This window comes from Teleopsis dalmanni, chromosome 1 (assembly GCF_002237135.1).
Source record: "Teleopsis dalmanni isolate 2A chromosome 1, ASM223713v2, whole genome shotgun sequence".
Taxonomy (NCBI): Eukaryota; Metazoa; Arthropoda; class Insecta; order Diptera; family Diopsidae; genus Teleopsis; species Teleopsis dalmanni.
In genome coordinates this window covers 30,786,943-30,808,577 of record NC_051846.1, presented here as the reverse complement: position 1 = coordinate 30,808,577, position 21,635 = coordinate 30,786,943, and the positions used below count along the sequence as shown (strand labels likewise).

The window sequence follows — 21,635 nt, the reverse complement described above, 5'->3', positions numbered from 1 at the left end:
TAATTTGGATCCGCAATTGAATTACATAAAATATTCATTCTGTCTTGAATCGCTGGTAGGCGTGACAGACAGATTTCATTACGGAAAATTTATAAATGGTTTCTAAAGAAGTTCAATATTGATTGTTTGCTATCTATAATCCATCGTTAGTTTACTTTATTGTACAGAACCGAAATTCTGAGATTTGCAAATGCTGCTAAATACTTTTACTTAATACCCTTTTTTATATAAGGATAGCGTCTTAAGCATTATGTATCCTGAAACTATTGCATAAAATTTATAAAATATATACTTAGAACTTAGAACTTCTTTATATTCAAACTTTATATTCAGATTAAATATAATCAATACAAAATATATATTTTATTTATTTTAATTTATTCCTTTTTATTTTGATGATCATGAAATATAAATGATGACAATGAGTATGTATGTAACTATATTTACTTTTATATATATATGTTTGCGTAATATTATATGAAGGATGTAATACTTGTCAGTAATCGTTGAAAAGTGTGCTGGTTAATATTGAAATTATAAAAAACCCTATGTTAGTTAGATGAGGAAGTTTATTACATTCCCTTTTTATCTGTTTCTGCAGTTGCAGCTAAAGTAACCCATAATCCTAAAATCCGAAATTTTTATTCATAGTTGTTCTATTCTCGAACGTGAAGTACCTTCATAAATCTACAAATTAGACAACTTTGGACTGAGGCACAATATCGTTTACAACTCCAACTGCTTTGAATAAATCGTGTACTTCTGCGGCCTTAAGTTGCGGTTGAGCTAAGTCCTTCTTTAAATCGGGTTCAGCTAACGGTTTGAGTTCTTTATTAGACAAAAATAAAATATAAACCAATATTATATTCAATTTAAAGTTACTTAAAGCTACAATATAAGTCAGTATTTTTTACCTTCTTTTTCTTTCTCTTCCTTCTTGCTGTCCTCCTTCGAATCTTCCTTTAAAGTATTTGATTCCAAGCACCTACCAATTGCAGATTTTTTCTCACTTTTTTCAGCATTACTGGCATCCAATTTAGCATCTTGTAATGGCAGCGCTTCTGGTTTCTTAACCTCTGGCAAAGGCACTGCTAAAATATTACCTTGTTGATCTGGTGTTAAGCTACGGGCACGTATAGTATGCAATGGTGTCAATATGACAGGAACTTGCACATAGTCAATAACTTGCGCTGGTGATGCAATACTATAGTAAGGACGTGGATCAAGATGTATGAGTGTGCGTGTAGAAGCTGGTGTTTCTGCAGCTTCTGATTTCTTCTCAGTATTAGGTACGGGGAAAAATACTGGGAATAAACCTGCACCAATTGTATTGGCAACGGACGCAGCTTGTGAGGCAGCTTCACTTAATTGTGGCCCCAATGGTACTTGTGATACTATCTGTTCTATTTGTGTTTGTATCTGTGATTGTGGACGTGCGTTACACATGAAAAATGCTTCGAAGGCAAGCGTAAAGAGTAAAATAAATTTATACATCTAAAATAAAATTAAGAAAAAAATTATAATACAATGTATACTGATATGTGTATAGATTGTAAGGAGTATCTGTTTATAGTTTTTCTGCAAACTTTCTGCAAAGAGTATTTTTTATTTATAGTCTTTTCAAGTTGCCTATTCCTGTTTTAATTCCAAAGCATCTAAATATTCTGCAAAAAAAAGGTTCATTGCATCGCTGCAGGGAGCAAAATAGGCAGGCATGCAATCGTATCAAATGATTTTTAAACTTAAAACAAGAATTGCTTCTTCAAGAACAAGTTGCTATGATAGTTTATTTATAGATAAAGCGCAGTTGTTTTCTTCCATATATTACAATTTATTTTTATTTTAAGTCATCTTGATATAGTTTGGGAAAGGGAAATACTTTGAGTATTAATACTGCTATTTTAATACTATAGGAGTGCATAGCTTGAAGTTTATGGTGAACAAATTAAAAGACTTAAGCAACAAACTTTTTTACCCGCTTGAAGAAATTTATGAAAATTAAAGTATGGAAAGCTTGAAGTACTTGATATTAAAGTTAAATAAATAGTCATTAAATAATTCTCTAATAAATACAAATTATAAAGAGAAAATTAATATTAAATATTTTAAATTATTTAACAAAAGAGAAAACACGTACAAGTTTTCAATCTTAGCTCCTTAATTTCTTAAATTTTGAACTCAACTTAATTTTTGAAAGAAATCGAATTTTTATGATAATTATTTGGAAAGTCTCGACTTTATCGGAAGTTCAATAAAATTGTTTACTTTCGTAGGAAGATGGCCAACATAATACATAACAAATCTATATAGTTCTTAAGCATAGCAATTACAGACAATGTTGACGAAGTTGCAGTCCTATTGAGGGATTGTAGTTGGAAAAATAGAGTACCATTGCCCCATTGCTTTGTCATAAAGTGTTTTAATATTCTTTTTTATATCCAGTTGGATTTGGTTCTGCTTCGGACAGACTTCACGTTGATCGTCTATAACTAAGAGCTCTAGCGCTCTTATTTAAACACATCACATCTTAAACAAATCTTCTAGGGTGTTTCTGTCATACATATTTTATTGATTCAATAGCAATTAATATTCGTATAGAGTTTATATTTTTAGTAGTTTTAGTAGTTTTACTGATCGCCCTGATAGCACTGTACGTGTTTAACCTACGCACAGAGCCTGGGTTAAAATTTCACTAAGGTGTATGTAATCTATATGTAATAAATTTTTTATGTATATTTATTGTTTGTTCTGACTATCTTTTTATTCACAAAGTACACCTGCAACAAAAATCTATCTAAATTTAGGATAGATTTAAATTTAGATTTTTTTCTATCTGAACCTAATCTAATTCTTTCGTTTTTGCACTTTGTAGTCATAAATATATATATATATATATATATATATATATATATAGTGGACCATTTCTATTTACTGGTTTGTGTCAATATTTATTTTTTCATATTTTATATTTCATATTTTATGTAAGAGACTTACAATATATATGAAATTATATATATATATATATATATATATATACTTTTGTTATATAATTAAATCAGTTTATTGAAGAATATTTTATTTTAGTTTTATGTGTTAACACTGATTTATGCAGAATTTTTTTTAAGTTTAATTTAATTAAAAGTTTATTTCTTCTATATTTTTATTTGAAATATTTTTCATCAAATTTATTTCATTATTATTAATTTTTATTATTATTTATTTTTATTATTATTATTTTTTTTTTATTATTATTTATTTTTATTTATTGCTACTTATTTATTGCTATTTATTTTTTATTTTATTTTATTATTATTATTAATTTTTATTTATTATTATTATTATTTTTTTATTCCTCATATTAAATGTTGTGTATTTTAAACGTAGAAAATTTCAATGTCTATCTAATTTATGTGTATATTTTGCAAAAATTTAATTATAAATAAGCAAAAATAAAACCAACATATAAATTGTTAAATTAAATTATGTAATATTTAAATTTGATAAAATTATTTAAGTTGCTTTATTATGAGATAGCTAGATAGATACTTCTTTATTATTCAATTTTAAAATTTTTAACAATATGAAGTATTATGCTTTAAGTCTAAAAACATTGGTCACAGTTACTTAAAAATTTATTGAAAAATAAATAGTACGACAATAATTTAATTAAGTTTAGTTATAAATTAAAATTTAATTAATTATTAATTATAGATATATATATATTAAAAAACAATATTATCGCTTTAAGAATTATCCCAGTCTTAAAAAATATATTGCAATAATAAAAACATTACAGTTATATTATAGATTATCAAATTTTAATACATTTGTTAATCTCGATATAGATTTTACTAAAATCAATGATTTCATATTATTATTAATAGTATTTTTATATTTTTTAAAAAATGTATACATATAAAAATTTACAAATTTATTTGTATAATCTATTAAGAAAGGTGTTTAATTGCAGTAAGAATAAATTTCTTTAATTACCTTTGAATATATTGAACTTTCTATAAAATCAATTATATATTAAACACTTTATACTCTGTTTGCCTACAAACTTTTATTTATTATAAATTTCACACTTAAGTTGTTCACACTTCTTTCAATTTAAGGAAACTGCAGTCAACTTCAGCTTAAGAAGACCTTTTATAACATACGTCGAGACTCCCAGAATAGATACCTGCAAGTTCTGTTTAGGTATGGATACCATCAGAAATCAAATAAAAAGTAAAAATTAATAAATGCAATGCATTGAAAAGTTGTTTTTAACTTGGAAGTGCACAAGAAGAATACGAAGTTAGTCCAAAAAAAAGACAAAAGCATCCTCCATTCAATTGCAATATTCGTACTTTATATAACTTTTATCGTTTGCTGCTCCTCCAGCAGCAGCAACGGTTGACAGCTGGATAGCTGGAATCTACGGTCAAGTTCTTTTTCTATGGTTGATTAATATTGCAGACAAGAAGAAAATCTCAGTATTGTCTTAAACTAGTTTTCTTGGTACTTGTACTTTTTTAAAAATAGTTTTGTTTTTTTTTCTGTACTACATTGTTGGTTTTATGATACAATTTATCTACATTTTAATATAAAAATTAAAAAAAAAAATTATAATAATCAATTTGAAGATACATAGAATATTGAACAAGTTTTTAGCTTTAAGGGTTTTAGGTATTTACTAAAAATTGAATAACCTAATATAAATAATATAATATGGAAAAATCACTGCATATAGTGTTTAGATAATTTTTAATATTTAAAAATTTTAAATGAATTTAACATTTACTTATAAATATATATATATATATATATATATATATATTATATATATATATATATATATATATATATCTATATATATATATTGTTTAAAATAAAATTTTGAATGTTATTGGCCAAAAGTAAGAATTGATTGAATCCGATAAGTGAGATTGGAGTTGTGATGTTCAATTGTGTGCCAATAACACAAACATATATGAAATGGGTTATGAAATGGGTTATATGGGTTATGAAATAATAAAAAAGATACAGTTGTTCCAGACGAACTTGGTTCCGTATATACAATTGAACAAAAACTTCATGAATGTTATTTCTTCAGAATGTTAAATTTAGCAAAATTAAAAACCCCTTTTTTTTAGATACGATATTATTGATTTACTCAAATAATTTTTATATAATATTTGGTTATCTCTCTGATACGCGGTACAGTAACATCCGAGAATGCCGGGCTTCTCTTAACTACCTAGCTAGGCGTGTCAGTGTTAAACAGCTGGACACAGTGGCGTATCGGCAACTGTGACGCAGTAGAGTTTGCAAAGGCAGGTGCTCTGCTTTCTGACAATCATTTCTCAGACATTGGGAACCAACTTGTAACGTCCAAGTTGGTAATCAAAGAAGAATATCTGAGCAGAGCAGATGAGCAGATGAACCCTTCTGTCAGATCTCGAAATCGAGTTAATCCAAACTAGATAAGAAACATACTAGTGAGCTGCTTTATTTAAGGCTTAATCTGCTCAACAGTACCGTAACGGCGTTGAGAGTGCACTCTAAGAAAACATGCATGCGATGAGACTGGATGTAACTACAATTACTTTTGTCGTGGCTGTGACTTTGCGATTGAGGACAAAATAGAATACCATTTTATGTATCAGTGTCAATCATTTGCTAAGAAAAGATTTGAAATCTTCAGAGAGTTCTTTCTTATCAACCCCTACAGCATTATCGATCATCCTGCAAAATTAAAGACTTAGCAAAGTCCACAGACTTGTCAGGTTGATTCAAGTTTAATTAAATAGGGGAGACATCCATTCCGGCATTGTTCGTATACTGACATCTAATCTGCGTATGAACAGCATTAATCAGTGATATCGTAACGGGTCATTATATGAGCTCAAGTGGGCTTGGGGAAAATATTATCAAACCTTTGAGAAATAGCGACATATAAACTAATTAAACAAAAATTCAAATCAATTTAAACATATTTATTTTAAGTAATATGAATTCCAAATGTTGAAATGTTTTTTATTAGTCCTGTAAGGGCTATGTTATGCAGAGTGTCTCGGGCACGGCATGAGTACAATTGTTATTGTTTTCAATGAAAATTTTGTATAGCAATAAGTGTCAATTTTTATATAGAAACCATATAAAATAGTATATATAGATTAGTATATAGAATTACCTGTTGTTTACCTTTCGATTTGTTTTGTACACGAAACAGTCTTATTCTTTCTATTGGGACATTATTCCAATGTATATATGTACTATATATACACTTTATCCAATTATCAACAATTTGACGAACTATTAAATTTGTTTACTTCTGCTTGGTTGCTACTGTTGATCTTAAAAATTAAAAATTACATAATTATATATAAATTTAATTAATGTTTCTACGGACAGTTTAAAATGATTAAAAATAATGATAATGTAGTATCTTACTTAATACTTCGAAAGATTCCATAGTAAAGGTTTGGATTTCTTTAGTTTGCGAGGAAAAAGCAAAGTCTTGATTCTTAAACTGTTCAGCCTCTTCCAAAGCTAAATTAAATTTGTCTATTATAACTGAATCACCTTCCAACGCCCCTTTGTAATTGTTTTCCGCCTCCTTTTGTATGTAACCCTTTAGACCAAGCAGATTAGCTTGAGCTTGAAAAAATTTTGTAACTATCTCCTCTGAGATGTCGGTTTTGATATTGAAGTTGAGTGCATATATTTTAGGTGGCGTTGCATCGGCCATTTTTGAATTTTTAAAACGTACTAGAAATTTAACGGTTTCGGATGTTATTAAAAAACATATTTAAAAAAAATTATAAAAATGTGAGTATATATACATTATATGTCAAAATAATTGAATTCTAAAGTTTATTTGAATATAATTTGACATAAAAACAAGTTTTATATAATGTTTGAAAACTAGATGTGTGAAATATAAAACTTTTAAAATTAAATTTAAATAAATTTCGATAATATTGTATTATTATTGAAGTTTTGCCTTTTTTTAGTTATATTAATAGTTTTATAGATTCAGAAATTCAGATACTGTACTGTAAAAGTGTTATCGAATAATAATTGACGGAAAAGTCTTATTAAAAGTTGAAGAATCTACCCTAAAGATGCAGTGATATAAGCATTTGGCTTCAAGCTTTCACACATCATACTTAAAATAACTTTGAATATCAAGCTACTTATTCAAATATTAAGAAGATCGATCCCTAAGGGCCATGTTATGCAGGTATTAGGACCATGTTATGCAGATAGCTCAAAACCTGGCTTTAAGAAGACTGTTTAAGATTCCATGGTATGTTAGATCAACAGACATACATAGAGATCTTAGGATTGACTCAGTGAAAAAATATATCAGAGACAGAGCTCTAAAATTATTCACTAAAGTTGATACGCTACGTAACCCCGCCCTAACAATCCTCAAGTCCACTTCTGGATTCTCAGGAAGATATGCTGATTTAAGGTCCGTCATCAACTAAAAGACAAATAAATGATATAGCTTCTTAGCCTAGTTAAAGCCTAGTGTGGGGTAGTGATAAGCCCCCAGCCATTATAGAGTAAAAGAGCGTAATAGCACTAACTCAAGAACAAGAAGAAGAAGAAACGCGTAAGTACTGTTAAATACTGTTAACAATTATTATAAGATAATATAATAATAAATTAATATTATAACAGCCTCTATGAGTTTTTTCTTGCTAGTTATTTTTGGTGGCAAATTGAAAGTAAGCATATCTAAATTTCCTTTTAAATTTAGGAGGCACTACCAAGAAGTAGTAAAAATACACAATTAGCAATACTGATGTGACACTCTGCATAACATGGCTCTTATTTAATATTGTGTTTTTAATCAATTTTAAAATTGTAGATTATTTTAAAAAAAAAATATTTCATGCAATTCTGGTAAGTGCTGCCTACTTGATGCATTTTTTCAACTATTTGTAAATATATACAAATTTTCTATAAACGTCTGCAAAACTAAAAAAAAATTATGTACACATCGCTAAATAATATTATATTGGAATATTATATATAATTTTATATATTTTACTAATTAAAAAATTTAATTTCGTGACAATCAACTACCTATATTCGTATATTACTGTTATATTGTATGCAGCAGTTGCAAGCTGACAGCAAAGAATTTTTAAATTATAATAAATATTCTTTTCGTTTTAAAGCTGTTAATTTATTTTGCATAGAAATAAATAATTTTTGTATTTCAAGCCGTGTTTAAAACCGCCGCAAAATATGCTTTAATTTCTGCACTTTGTTTAAAATATTCTGAAATTTTACACTTGCCTATATTTATGCAACAGTACAATGAATATAAAAATATAAAAAAAATGTATACAAGATTAGTCATATACATATACACATAATTATATAAATATCAGCAGATATATGCTATTTATGATCTATGATAATATTCTATAAATATGCAGAATATTTCCTAACGGATACATACTCAGCAGATGAATCTTAGGGGCATAAAACGAAGAAAACCTTAAAGAAGACGGGTCTACTTTTAATACTAACTGAGATATTAGGTATCATTGAAACTTTTTTTTGAAAACTACAGTTAATCAGAAAAACATCAATATTTTTAAAATAATTCTTAATTATTTAAACGATTCATTTATTAATATGTAGTTCCACATACCTTGATTTTTTATCTAATATGGTTTTGTAGTCAAATAGATTTGGAAATCATGATGATTTATAAATAATTTCATAATGTAAAATTTAAGAATAATTTTGTGTAGGAATTGTCTATTTATCGACCTTTAAAAAATTGACATAGTATTTCTTTCGGCAATAAAGCACAAATGCTCTATAGCATGTTATTTAATAAGTTTGTGAGATTTTGTCTAAAGGTTTATTTTTACAATAATTATGCTCAATATGCTTCACACTTACTTACTTAAATGGCCATGACAAACCGTTATCGGGTTTTGATCTGACACAGCATATCTCTCCAGTCGTTTCTGCTGCATACGTGCCTTTTCTTGTCTAGCACATCAGGTGCGGTTAGTGCTCCCTTAACTTAATCACTACACCGAAGACACGGTGTTGCCTTAAGCCTTCTTCATCCAACTAACGCTTCAAATAGTTTTCATGCTGCACTATCTACTCACGATGTGACCAAGCCAGCGAAGTCGCTGGATGTTGTTTTGTTGAACTATATCAATGTCGTGATAAAGCCTGTACAGCTTGTTCATGCGGATGCGATAAGCATCGCCAAGGCTTACAAAGAACTGTTTTCTCAAAAATTCTCAATATTGCTGTGATAGTTTGAACAACCTATAAAACGGAAGCTTTCACAACATGCTTTACATCGCTTGATATGGAGTAGGGGTCGTTTATTTCGTACAATTTTTTCTAGAGGAAATGGCTTCATAAATTTCTGGCATTTAAAAATCTTTCTTTACATTATTGATTAATAAATTGCAGTTTACGATAACTAAATATCTTTTACTTTGCTTGTAAAATTATTGACTGATATATGATTTAAATGCTGTATCATTGTTGTCCAAACAACAATGATACTGAATGATCTGGATGCCTATAACTAGCAGCTGTTCCAAAAAACAAAAATAGTACACAAAATTGTTTTAAAAGAACTTAAAGTGTATCTGTGTGAGATGGTTAACATCTTAAAGATAAAGTAGTGTATTTACAATTCTACAGAAAAATTAAACCAAGCATAAGTTGCTTTCGAAGTATTTTTTTTCACACCTCCTTCTTTTTACATCGGACCAAAAACAAAAAGTCATCATTCTATGAAAAAAATGATAAAATTTAATGAATTATGCTTCGACTTGCTTCCTTATACTCTGGACGCGCTATATCTGGCCTCTAGCAATTACTGGCTTTTAAGCAGTTGTCAAAAAGATGCATTAGTGATAGAAATTTGAGTCAAATGAAAATGTGATTACCGAAACTGAAACCTATTTTAAGAACAAAAAAAATCATTAAAGAATTGTAGAGCTGGAATGAAAGTACATATAGCTCTTTAAGGAAAGTATGTCGACGAATATAGTTGAATTTCTATAATTAAAATTTTTTCCAAGGAATGTTTTGTTCGGGTCTAAATATCATATCATAGTCAAATGTATATATATAATTCATGCTATTAATTCTTTTAAAATTAAATAATTTTCTTATTAAACTGCAATTTGGAAATACCTTCTTATAATTTTATATATTTATAAAAATCCTACATCTTTCACTAAAAAATCATTAAAAAGATTTTTAATTATTAAATAATTTACCATTATTAAGCAAAAGTCTTGCGTATATATAACTTTATTAAAAAAAAAAAAAACTAAAAAAATTTTTTAATATATTTTTCGATATTATTTATTTATATTTTAATTTTATAATATTTATAATCGTTTAAAATTTTACTTTTTTAATTTATTTCTTATTAATATATATAATAAAATGATCCGCTATTGTTACGCAGTGCAAATTTATTTGTGGCTTTGATACGTGGTAATTTATTAGCATGAGCGCTACGTCCATAAATAGAAGGAGATGAAGCGAAATCCTCAGCAATGATAGTCTTCCATTTATTTATCAAATCGTCACTAGCAGCAGAAGATATGACAGCAGCAGTCTTAGTTTTAGTCGGTGGAGCTATTGGCATATCGCGTGTAACTTGACGAACCGGTGCTATATCACTGTAATCGTAATCATCATATGAGGGATATTGAACTGGTGTTGATGGACGATATTTATTTTTAATAACAAGTTGATTATAAGCTGAATTTCGATTAGGTAATGTGACACTGAAAGCCGCTGCTTCTTCAGGTGAAACACCGGCTATAGCAGTGGCTTTTGGTGAAGCAACAGCCAAACCATTTCGGCCTGAGAGTGCTACAGCATTCGGTTTCGAAGAAGCGACACCACCTTCACCGGCAATTGACAAACCTTTAGTATGAATAAAAAGTAGATATTTTTAAATTTTCTTAAAAATTAAATACAGAATTTAATACAAAATTAATTAACTGCACATACACATAACTGCACATACATCTGTAATATTTAAATATTTAGCAACAAAATGTAAGACTTTAAGAAGTCTTCTATATACCATATATTTACTAGCTAATTCATTTCATATATTACTACTTACCAACTGGCTTGGCTTCAGCAACTGATGCATCCTTTTTGGGTGCTGTAACAGCAACACTGTCATTGACATCCTCGTATGGATCGTCAGTGTTAGGTGGTAACAAATCTGATTCATTAAAATGTTGTTCAGTTACCTCATCGACTTTTTGCTCACCAGCGTCTTTATCAACGTTACTATCACTGGCAAATGTTGGTTCAGCAGTAGTTGATTTTGTTGGAGCACTTGTAGAAGTAGTTGTTGGTGCACTTGTTGGTCGCATTGTAGCAGATGGTAATGGAAGACCCATTAGTGGTTGTAATAACATACTAAAATCTTTTATTTTTCCACTCTGTTGTAACTTAGCTAATGTCTGCGCAGCCTGTCCTAATTCTACCAAGCTATCAGCATAAACTCGATTGTCTTCAGCTGTAAAGGAACCATAACGTTTCGCCTTCTCCTGCAATGCTATTAGTCGTGCCGCTGCTAACTGTATTCTAAAAAATTCCTTTTCAAAAGTTATCAAATCATTGTTACCAACTACCGCTGCCGCTGTAGTTACTGCACCAGCTGAAACCGCAGCTGAACCATCTCGATTTGTAGTCACTTTCGTTTTCTGCGATAAAACTTCGGTATCGACTATGCCATCTCCATGACTACGTACATTCAAAAAGTGACCACTGAGGCCACCATAATATGGATAAATATTCTCTTCAAATATTAAGGGATCATTGGACCTGTGTCTATGATGAAGTTGAAAGTACGTAGCTCAGATATACATCAGTTTATAAAATTTTAAAGTGTTATGAATGGAAAGCAAGTATTAAACTACATACATATTTACAAAGGATTGTATTAAGCATATTGTAGAGAGAAATAATGATTGCTAATACTGAAATAGGCATATCTACAAAGTTTAAAATGAAACCGTTAAGTATTAAGTACATATAGAAGACATTTGAAACTGTGAAATAATTTATGTAAATTTTAAAGATTTATTTGGAATTAAATTCGTAGTTCTTTACACAAAACATATGTAACATATTTTGTACTATATACGCTAAATATTATATACTATATAAATACAAGACAGAAAATAAAATTTTCGCGTCTCATCGACTCACTAAGTCCAATTCCAGATCAGCTTGCGCATGAGCTTTGCCACCTACACCGGCTATAGCTACTGATTCCGGATTAAAGTAAACATTTGTTGGTACTCCTTTCCTTAAAAATGCCTTTGATATAGGTGTTGAAATTGCAGTGCCACCATTACCGACAACTGCTTTAGAATGTGGTTCTAGTATTAAAGCAGCTGGTTTTTTTCCAGGTTTTTGACCTTGCGAAAAATATGGTAAGAAATATGTACCGAAAGGTATTTGTGGTATGGTACCACTCGTTCTTGTGCTGCCTGTAGATTCTACTTTCACGTTAGATTTACCTGCTCCAGGAAGCTTTGTTTTCTTCAACTTTGCTGCTGTTTGTTTAGTTTTAGACGATCTTATTTGGCTCGCCGCTGGTGCATTACTAAAAATATTTACAGTTTGAATAGCAGCGCTAGTTTTTTCGGTACTTGTTGATGATATCACAAGCTTGCCAGGCACTTGAATTATATCTTCTATAACAAAAGTTGGATTAATTTTACTAACTGCTGCTAGAAGACGTGCATCTTGCTTAAAATCGCCACTTTTCACTGCATTTTGCAGCTTTGCAGGCGCAACCGTTGTTGTGCTCCCAACTACTTTAGCAGTAGTGGCTTCTATATCTCTAACTTTTGGTTTAGCAGTAGTGCTCGTTGTGTCTGTTGCTGTTGGTAGCCCTACTGTTGTTACAGTTGGTAATAATGTTAATGGTAATGTATATGGAGTGGCATAGTAAGGTGAGTTTAGTAGCAAATATGGATTAGAGTGTAGCAGTTGGGCTGGCAGAGTTGCTTGTGTTAGTGGTAATGGCTGCAATGGTTGATATATAGGTTGAAATTGCGTATTTGGTAAAAGTGGCTGTAATAAAGTTTGACTTTGACTTTTTTCGTCAACATTTGTTGCTTTAAGTTTTTCAGATCTTTCGATGGGGTCTTTTGTTGGTGGACTTTCTTCTGGTGATTTTGTTAAATGTTGTGTTAATGGATAGGCCAAAATTGGGGAAGTACGTAGAGGCCACGATTCTATGCTTGCCACTTGCCAGTGATTGCTGAAGTTTATAGAGATGTTGGATTTTGGTTTTGTATTTACAGTTGTGAGCAGCATAAGAAAGTAAGTAAAGCAAGAATATTTTTTAAAATATTTACAAAAGCTTTCTTATTAATAATTTTTGTATTGGTTATTGTTTGATGAAAATATAAATCTATGTACACTGTAACCCCACAAATGTTAGTCAAACTTATTTCAATTTTTAAGATAAATATATATAGTTTTGTTTAATAATAACCCCCGTCATGCAGTTTTTTTCTCATAAACTTGTAATGTAATTAAAACCAAATTGTTTAAAATTGTTGGTTACTTAAATATTAACTTAAAATAATAATGCTGACATGTCAGACTTACATTAGTTAAATAAGCTAAAAAAATATACTTAACTCCAATTCACTATATCTTTAAAAATGTATGACGTAATCAAAAGTTCAATACGGTTCCTTATATATTTGAACTGAATTGTTACTTTGTAGTCTGGGGAAAAATTTTCAAATGTGAGTTTTTCAGAATAATAGCAACCAATTATGTAGAATGTTGGCTCAAAGTTTACTCCATGGTTATCATATATTTTAGTCAATTTATAAATAAGGTAAGTAAACAAAGTGATTGGTTATAGTCCCTCGTTGCTATAAAGTTTTCTTATTGGAAAGAAAGAATATGATTATTTGGTATAAAATACCGAAAATAAAATAATGAGTGTAATACTATTTACTTGACTAATTCTGAAACAAGTTATAAGTATATAGACACTAACGATTTTAAAGGTTTTGGATTAAATATTGATGAAGTGAACAGAAAGGCGGTCATATTCGAGAACAGCGCTTAGTAAGATTCCATAATATAATCGGTACAAGTTAAGGAAAAAATGCAGAACAATGATGGGGAATATAATAAAGCAGGCTTTAAAATGGATATACAGGGTTGGCTATATTATGTGAATCTATTTGGCGATATTGTAGCTTTGACAAAGAAGGTGGGATGACTAATGGTAGCCCTTTTCAAAAGCTCAGTTATAAGGAAATTTTTGTATTAAGCAGTATATTCAAAATATTGCACGGAACATCTTGACATTGCACGTCAAGCAATGAGATGGAATCCTCAAGGCAGCCGCAGACCTGGAGCACCAGCTAAAACATGGAGAAGAACAGTTGAAGAAGAATTAAGAAAAGCGAACTATTCCTGGTGTGATATATGCCGCGAATCAAATAACCGAATTCGATATAAAAATATGGTAGAGACCCTATGCTCCACTGGGAGATAAGGATAAAATAAGAAGAAGAAGAAGAATATTCAAAATAACTTCACAATTGTGAAAACTCAACGCAATATACAATAATGTATATTGCGTCGTTAAAGAACACAATCAAGCGTTTCCACGAAAGATCTTGTCTTCTGATACTATCGCTAATTTCAGGCTTTCTAATAAAAAACGGATGAGATAATTCGTAATTATTAAATAGTTGACTCTGTGTTTGTAGATGAACTTTGCAACACCATATATAATTATAACTGCACCCATACTTGCGAAATTCAGCAAATTTTTTTTTTTTTTCATGTGTATTACTAAAAATACCCACACCCAAAGATTTTATATATTATAAATCATAAGTAAAAAATAAAACAATAAATTTAAACATATAAAGTTTACATATAACATATACATTTACATATATTTAACATAAATAATTATATTTCAAAATCTATTGTAGCAGTCGATTCATAATATGAAATACTCATACAAAATTAAATTAGACTAACTTATTTAATTTAAAAAAATACTATAAAACTTAATTGAATAAAAGACAAAAAGCTAAGTACAAATGAACTCAAACTTCCCCCGCTGCGCCTGTTGCTGGTGAGTAATAAACTGTAGGCCCCGTAGCAACGATTTTACCCTCTCTCGGAAAACTTTTCGTACTTAAATCTGTGCGTTGCAATGCATCTTGTAGATCAACATCTGCCGGTATGGCAATAACTTTTGCACCAGGACCAGCAATTATCAAACTGCGTGGATGTGTAAGTGCATAGCCACCAGGTCCAACAATAGCCGTACCGCCACTGCCAGCAGTAGCAACACCACCTGGTCCGGCAATAGCTATACCACCTTTCCGCACTTTTAGTCTTTGAATTATAATACCACCCTGTTTCAGCGCCTCCCTTTGTGTGTTTTGCTGCTGTTCATGTCGATTACCGAAGAATTGTTTCTCTACATGTTCGGTGGATTCTTCTTCAGCCGCACTATTGCTGGCACTATCATCCCATTTGTAATCGTCATCATTTACTAAACCAGTGCTGTAGTTTGGTTGTGGTATACTTGCTTGACCAGCTAAATATGCACTCTGTGGATATTGTAGTCCAAGAGGTGTAGGATCATTTGGTTTCCCCTCCCCTCGGAAAGGCAATTTGAAAATATTCTGAAATGCATTTTTAATGATTGTTGAGGCAGTGCTGTTTCTTAATTGATTGCTTAGTGGTCTGATAATGCCATTATTATTATTGTTGGTGCCGGTATTACTATTATTAGTCGTACCTATATTGGCATTATTGTTATTTGGATTTTTATTATAATTACTATTTTGTGGCACATTCGTCTTATTTGGTTTACCATTCACATTCTGCTGATTGTTGCCAACAGAAATTGCTGTTGGTGGCGTTATATGTGCTGTTGTTATAACTGCACCATTGCTATTGCCATTGCCATTGTTGGGATTTTGCAATTGCTGTGTGGCCACTTGCAATGCACTGGGTTCTCTGTCTACGACTGGTCTAGGTACAACGCGTTTACGTGTAATTTGTGTGATGGCAGTGGCATTGACTGTGCCTCCCTTGTTGGTATTTGTACTGAGACTCGTCTGCACTTTATATGGTCGTACGGCTTGTTTATGCTCACGTGAGCCAGTATCTTGTGTTGCATCCTCTTTACTTAACTCTGCGGCAATTGTGCTGTTTTGCTTCTGACTATGCTTAGCCATGGCTGTCTCATCCAATGTTATGTCTTGTGGAAGGAAAAACAGATGATACTTCAGTGATGAATTCAAGTTGCTGCCAGGTTTATTGACTTTTTGCTTTGTTTTGGTTTTACCATAGAAGTGATCAATATCCCCAACGATATTGTAACTTTTAATGCGATACTGTTGTGGTGAATTTTTTTCAATAAATTCCTCCTTATTAAGCTTATAAAGATGCACAGGCAGGACAAATTCTGTTGGTAATTGTTGTTTTTGTGCCGCAGAGTGTGGTACAATTACTTGATTTGGTCGAAAGAAAAGTGGCTTCTGTAATTCCAATTGTTCTTTATTAGCATTCAAATCGATTGGGTTTATGGGTAAGTTTTTAACATTTAGACTTTGTATTTCTTTAGTATTCTTTCTTTTCACAGGTACGTTATAGTTAATAAGGGCTTGAGGAAAATTTATTGCTCTGATTGAGGGCACTAATAACGTTTCACCATTGCTACCAGCAACTTGATGATTTTGTGCGTGAAAGGGATGGTAGGTTGGTTTTGGAAATAAATATTGACTGGAGTCTAGTATAGGTGGTAATTTTCGTTCTGGCTGTTTTTTGACATAGCCCAAAGCTTTATTAATTTTATCAATTTCTTCTAAAATTCGCTTGGCTTCATCTGTTTTTTCACTGTTCGTATCATCGTCATGACGTTGGTCAATGTCTTCAGGAAATTTGACCAATCTTTGTTTTTCAATTCTGCAAACAAAAGTTTAAGCAATTTTTTGGCTTATAATTTGTTTTTTATTGTAAATTATTTTAATTTTTTTTTAAGTTTGTTTTTAATTTTTTTAATGGAATTTTGATAAATAATTCGGAAAAATGTTTGTATTGTTATAGTATTATGTATCTGTGGATTTGGTTGTGTGTGGCATAGTCACTTTTTATCGAGAGCTTAAAAAGTATCATTATCCTTATTTTTGCATGAAATTTCGGTTAAGTTTTGTTAGCTATTTGGGCTAATATTCAGTGCTTAAATTTATGTTTTTTTTTTTTCATTAATATGAATTCATGTGATGGTTTTAACATGCTTTTATGTTTGGATTATAGTTTTACATGCACTTACTTAGAATGGTTCAAAGAGATAGTCACAGCAATGAGAAATAGTTGTAGAATTTAGTAAAATTAAGAACTATGCTGAAGCTCTGATGTAAAACGTTTTATATGGAAAATATTGTTTACTTACTCAACAATAGCATCACGGGAATCAGCTGGTTTTCCATTGACTGTTCCACAGATTAACAAACCCAGAATTATGAACTAAAATATAAAAAATACGATTGTTATTTTTTTAAATGATGATGCATATAAATTATTAATTAGTTTGATTAATAAAAACTCAAAATACCCATCAGAAGTGATCTTTGAAAATTATTCTTTGGTTTTCATAGCCAATATATAAATAATGGACTATAAATTGTAGATATAGAATTTGTCAAATTTTGACGCAATGATGATAACATAAACTGCACTCAGAAAAATAATTTGCTTGATATAACCAGATTCTAACTAAATCTAAGGTCAAAATATTCTTATTCGACGCATCATATTGGTTCAACCATACCACATGTTGGTTTTCATGTCTTCTTTTTTACCACATGAGATAAAATTTCTCTAACAAAATGGTCAGGTCTAATTAACTAGTATATGGTCAGAGCATATTTTTCTGATTATGCTTCAAAAGTTCGCTGTACAAATTTTAAGTTTTGTTAAAAGCACTTTGAAGTGTAAATTTAATTATTATTACTTTTAAAAAATGTGCCAATAAGTGGATGTTAATTTATAAAGAGTTGGGGTTTCCAATATACATTTCGTATGGACGCTGTTGCGGGAAACCCTGGACACAGAACGACTTGGAATTTGCTGGGTAATAAGAAAGGATTATTCGTATTGGAATATGCTGATGATGTGGGTCTTAACGCACGCTAATATACAACCCCAAATTACAGATCTCTCAACTAAGTGTGCAACAGTGAGTCTTAACACTAATATTACTAAAACAAAACCCATGTGCATCAACGCGTCCAGCTCGCAATAAGTAATACGATCGTGGAAAACGTCAAAAAGTTTGAATACATCGGAATTTTAAAAATGAATTTCAACTTATATTCACAAAATATTGGTATCGCCCATGCGACTAGTGGATTAACATTAGTATGACTTTCTCAGCATTACGTTCCTAGATTAGGTTTTATACATAAGAAAGAACAAATCATACAACAAATAATGCCTCTACGAACAGAATAGTATTGAAATTTAACAATTAAAAATAAAAAAAATATAATTAATTAATTAATTCAATTATTCTACAGCTGTGGTTTATGATTTCGTTCTAATATAAACACAGCAAGTAAAATTGTTAATAAAAACTTTTATAGCAATAGTAACAAAAAACTCCAAAAAAATATGCGAACATAAAAAGTCAAGTACGGCTTTGGATCAGTTGGTTAAGGTGCGCTGATTCTGAACTTCACATTTGGCAGGACCCGAGTTCGATCCTGGTACTTGCAGTCTCAAAAATAATTATTTACGAATAATTAAATACAAGAATTATTTCCAAGACCACTGATGATGGTTATTTGGCAATACTGGAAACAGCTGTATGGTCAGCCAAAAATTCAATTAATTAAAATAATATAAAAAATAAAGTTTTTTCTCGAACTACTCTTTATAAAAAAATTAATAATTTAATTTTAATTTAATGAATCCATAAAATTTAATATTTATTTGACTGTGTTTATCATATATATTTCATTAAAACGAAACTTCAGAGCAACGTACGTTCATGTACGTTATATTTTTAGATTGCTAAATGATGGATATATATATATATATGTTATAATTTTTTATATTAATTATAGCTAAGCGTAGTACGTAATAGAAGTATAATGATAATATAATTATCTATAAATATTGTTCAAAGAATTTAAAAAAATATTTCGATTTCTTCACAAAGGGGTTAGTAAACAATATTTCTTATAAAAAATGATTTGATACTATTATTTTTTACTGGGATAACATGTATATAATTTCTTTTGTTGTTAAATAAAGAATGAAAAAATAATAATTTATTATAACCAGAATTCTTTTTGTATTTGTTTTGAAATTAATACCCAAAATTGATCCATGCAATACAATCCAACATAATTGGAAAATTGAAGAAGCAAATTACATAAGTAAATAAAAGAGAATTATTATTTACTCTTCTTCTGTTCTTTATTTATTTTAACTGAAGTAAGAACATATCGAGTTGGGAACCTCTTGCACCAAGCCGCTTGGTTTTAAGATGAAAGTTATTCTATTTGAGTCACAAAAAACTCTTTCCATAATAAATATGCCACACAGCAAATGTGAGCGCTGTAGAGTAGTAGCCCCTCGGCGCAGATGACAAAGATGTTCAGAAATGCGGTCAAGTAATTTGAATTTTAGATTTCTTAAGGTGTACCTGCTGATATATCACATATTAAATTATTTATTTATCATAAAAATACAATTTTATTAAAATTTATTACCAAGAAGAAGAGAACTTATTTTAATAAATATTAGACAATTTGTTCAATTGATAAAAATTATTGTGTGTATCTTATCTTGTATTGAACAAAGGGCTTTGTGTATTTAATGGAAGAAAAATAATAATAAATTTTAGATTCAAAAAATTTAAAGTTTTATTATTTAAAGAAAAGAAGTAAAAGTGACAGTAGCTAGAGTTATTGTATGTAAGAATCACAATAATAAAAAACATAATTAATATATAATTAGTTTTAAATAGAATTAAAATATAAAAAGATGATGTATGTTAATTGCTTGATATTTTATTTAAAATATGTATAATTAATTATGTACGAATTTTATTATTAATTTAGCAGTATATTATAGTTTAGCATGTATTGAATTTCTCACAATAAAGTTATAATTTTTTAAAATATTCATACTTCACGTTTATATTATATTTAATATTTTTATTATATATAATTGCTTTATTATGTTTATATTTTTATCATATACAAGTATAATATATATATTATGCTTTATTATAAATAAATTTCACTCATAGATTTTTGTTAAGCCAATATATTATTGAAAATATTCAATCAATTATTAATTTTCCCAGATTCAAATGAGACAATATTTAACATAAGTTTTGTCAAAATACAAAAAAAAAATACTAAAAGGAAGAGTTAACATTTTTTTTTTGAAATATACTTCCTTCTGTTATGACTGCTAAAAATCTTAAGAAACACCAGTAAGCTATTTATTGTTTTTATTTCTGATATTTTTAGAAATTGTATTAACCTTAAAAACATTTAAATAATATAACATTTATATATCTGTTTGAATAGAGAAAAGCTGAAATTTAAATTAATTTCTATGATAGCAAATAAACGTATGGAACCTTAACTACTTTTTAATATTAAAGACATTCTGTATCCTTCCTGCAGACCTCGTTCATGTCATGCACTCCAAACACCCCTAACATCTCACGCTATACTTCGATGAGCGGGAATTCAATGCTTCTATTATCTCTCTCTTAAACCGTGGCACTACAAAGTCTACTGCTAGTCTACCTCCGCATTCATGGAATAACTAAATAATAAATACAATCCCTTTACCTACTCCCCATCTACCTAAGTCACGACCATGCTTTTTGGCTTAGATAAACCCAGTCCACTAGGTATTAAATCTATCGCTCCTATTTTTCTTCACTAATTATTGGAATGAAGCTACCACAATGCGGTGTGGAATTCTTTCTTTTTAAAATTTCTAAGAAGTGCTTTTACTGGGTTAAAATCTCACACTATAGCTGTCGATGTTTTCCACGTACTATAAAAATAAAAAAAAGAGACATTCTTGCGGTTCCAGTTCATCGCCGAATTTTTTTTGGTGATATTTTTTGGCTATAATAGAAATTCTGTTATATTAGTTTCTATTTTTTATTAATGCGGATTTTATAGCCTATCGACTGTTTCGAAAAGCTACCATCTTACTATAGATGACTGGTACTCTTCCTAACTTGCGACCAGTACGAGTACTGAACTAAAATACTTTCAAAGTGTATAAATACAGTAGTAGTACATTTATTTGTAGTTAATATTTTAACCTGAATTTGAACTTTAAATTAACATCCACTTGAATGAAATATATGTGATTAAATTCACTGCATATATAAAAACAGCAAAAACCTATTGTTGCTGCTTTATTTCAGATAGAAATCATAATCTTTGATTAATTGAATGCTATAAAGAAAGTTTTTCAATTTTTCTTACTATGACTTTTAAGTTCAAGACATCATCAATGACTCTAATTATTTTAACAATTGTTCCCAC

The 21,635-nt window shown here is 29.6% G+C and overlaps 3 protein-coding genes across 4 annotated transcripts in view; all 3 read right to left on the bottom strand.

Moving 5' to 3' along the window:
* Window positions 1–372: 372 nt before the first annotated feature.
* On the bottom strand, window positions 373–6,839 carry LOC119672765. 2 transcript variants are annotated; one of them, XM_038083892.1, is made up of 4 exons: window positions 6,442–6,839; window positions 6,182–6,344; window positions 915–1,494; window positions 373–828 (listed from the first exon to the last, which is right to left on the bottom strand). In XM_038083892.1, exons 3-4 carry the CDS (start codon window positions 1,492–1,494, stop codon window positions 695–697), a joined length of 714 nt encoding a protein of 237 aa, XP_037939820.1. In that variant the 5' UTR covers window positions 6,182–6,344; window positions 6,442–6,839; the 3' UTR covers window positions 373–694. The 2 variants fall into 2 exon arrangements, with proteins under 2 accessions (XP_037939820.1, XP_037939821.1); XM_038083893.1 differs by having other exon boundaries at window positions 6,193–6,344.
* A 3,593-nt stretch (window positions 6,840–10,432) lies between these two features.
* On the bottom strand, window positions 10,433–11,982 carry LOC119678986. The gene is made up of 3 exons (XM_038091124.1): window positions 11,964–11,982; window positions 11,144–11,887; window positions 10,433–10,938 (listed from the first exon to the last, which is right to left on the bottom strand). The coding sequence occupies exons 1-3, from the start codon at window positions 11,980–11,982 to the stop codon at window positions 10,433–10,435; spliced, it is 1,269 nt and encodes a 422-aa protein (XP_037947052.1).
* Window positions 11,983–15,036: 3,054 nt separating this feature from the next.
* Window positions 15,037–21,635, bottom strand: part of LOC119672970 (rho GTPase-activating protein gacK-like) — a 21,518-nt gene continuing 14,919 nt past the window's right edge. The window contains exons 2-3 of the mRNA XM_038084159.1: window positions 17,498–17,571; window positions 15,037–17,010 (exon numbers count right to left, since the gene is read on the bottom strand). Of these exons, the coding sequence (XP_037940087.1) occupies window positions 15,135–17,010; window positions 17,498–17,571 (1,950 nt within the window). The 3' untranslated portion in view covers window positions 15,037–15,134. The remainder of the gene's footprint in view (window positions 17,011–17,497; window positions 17,572–21,635) is intronic.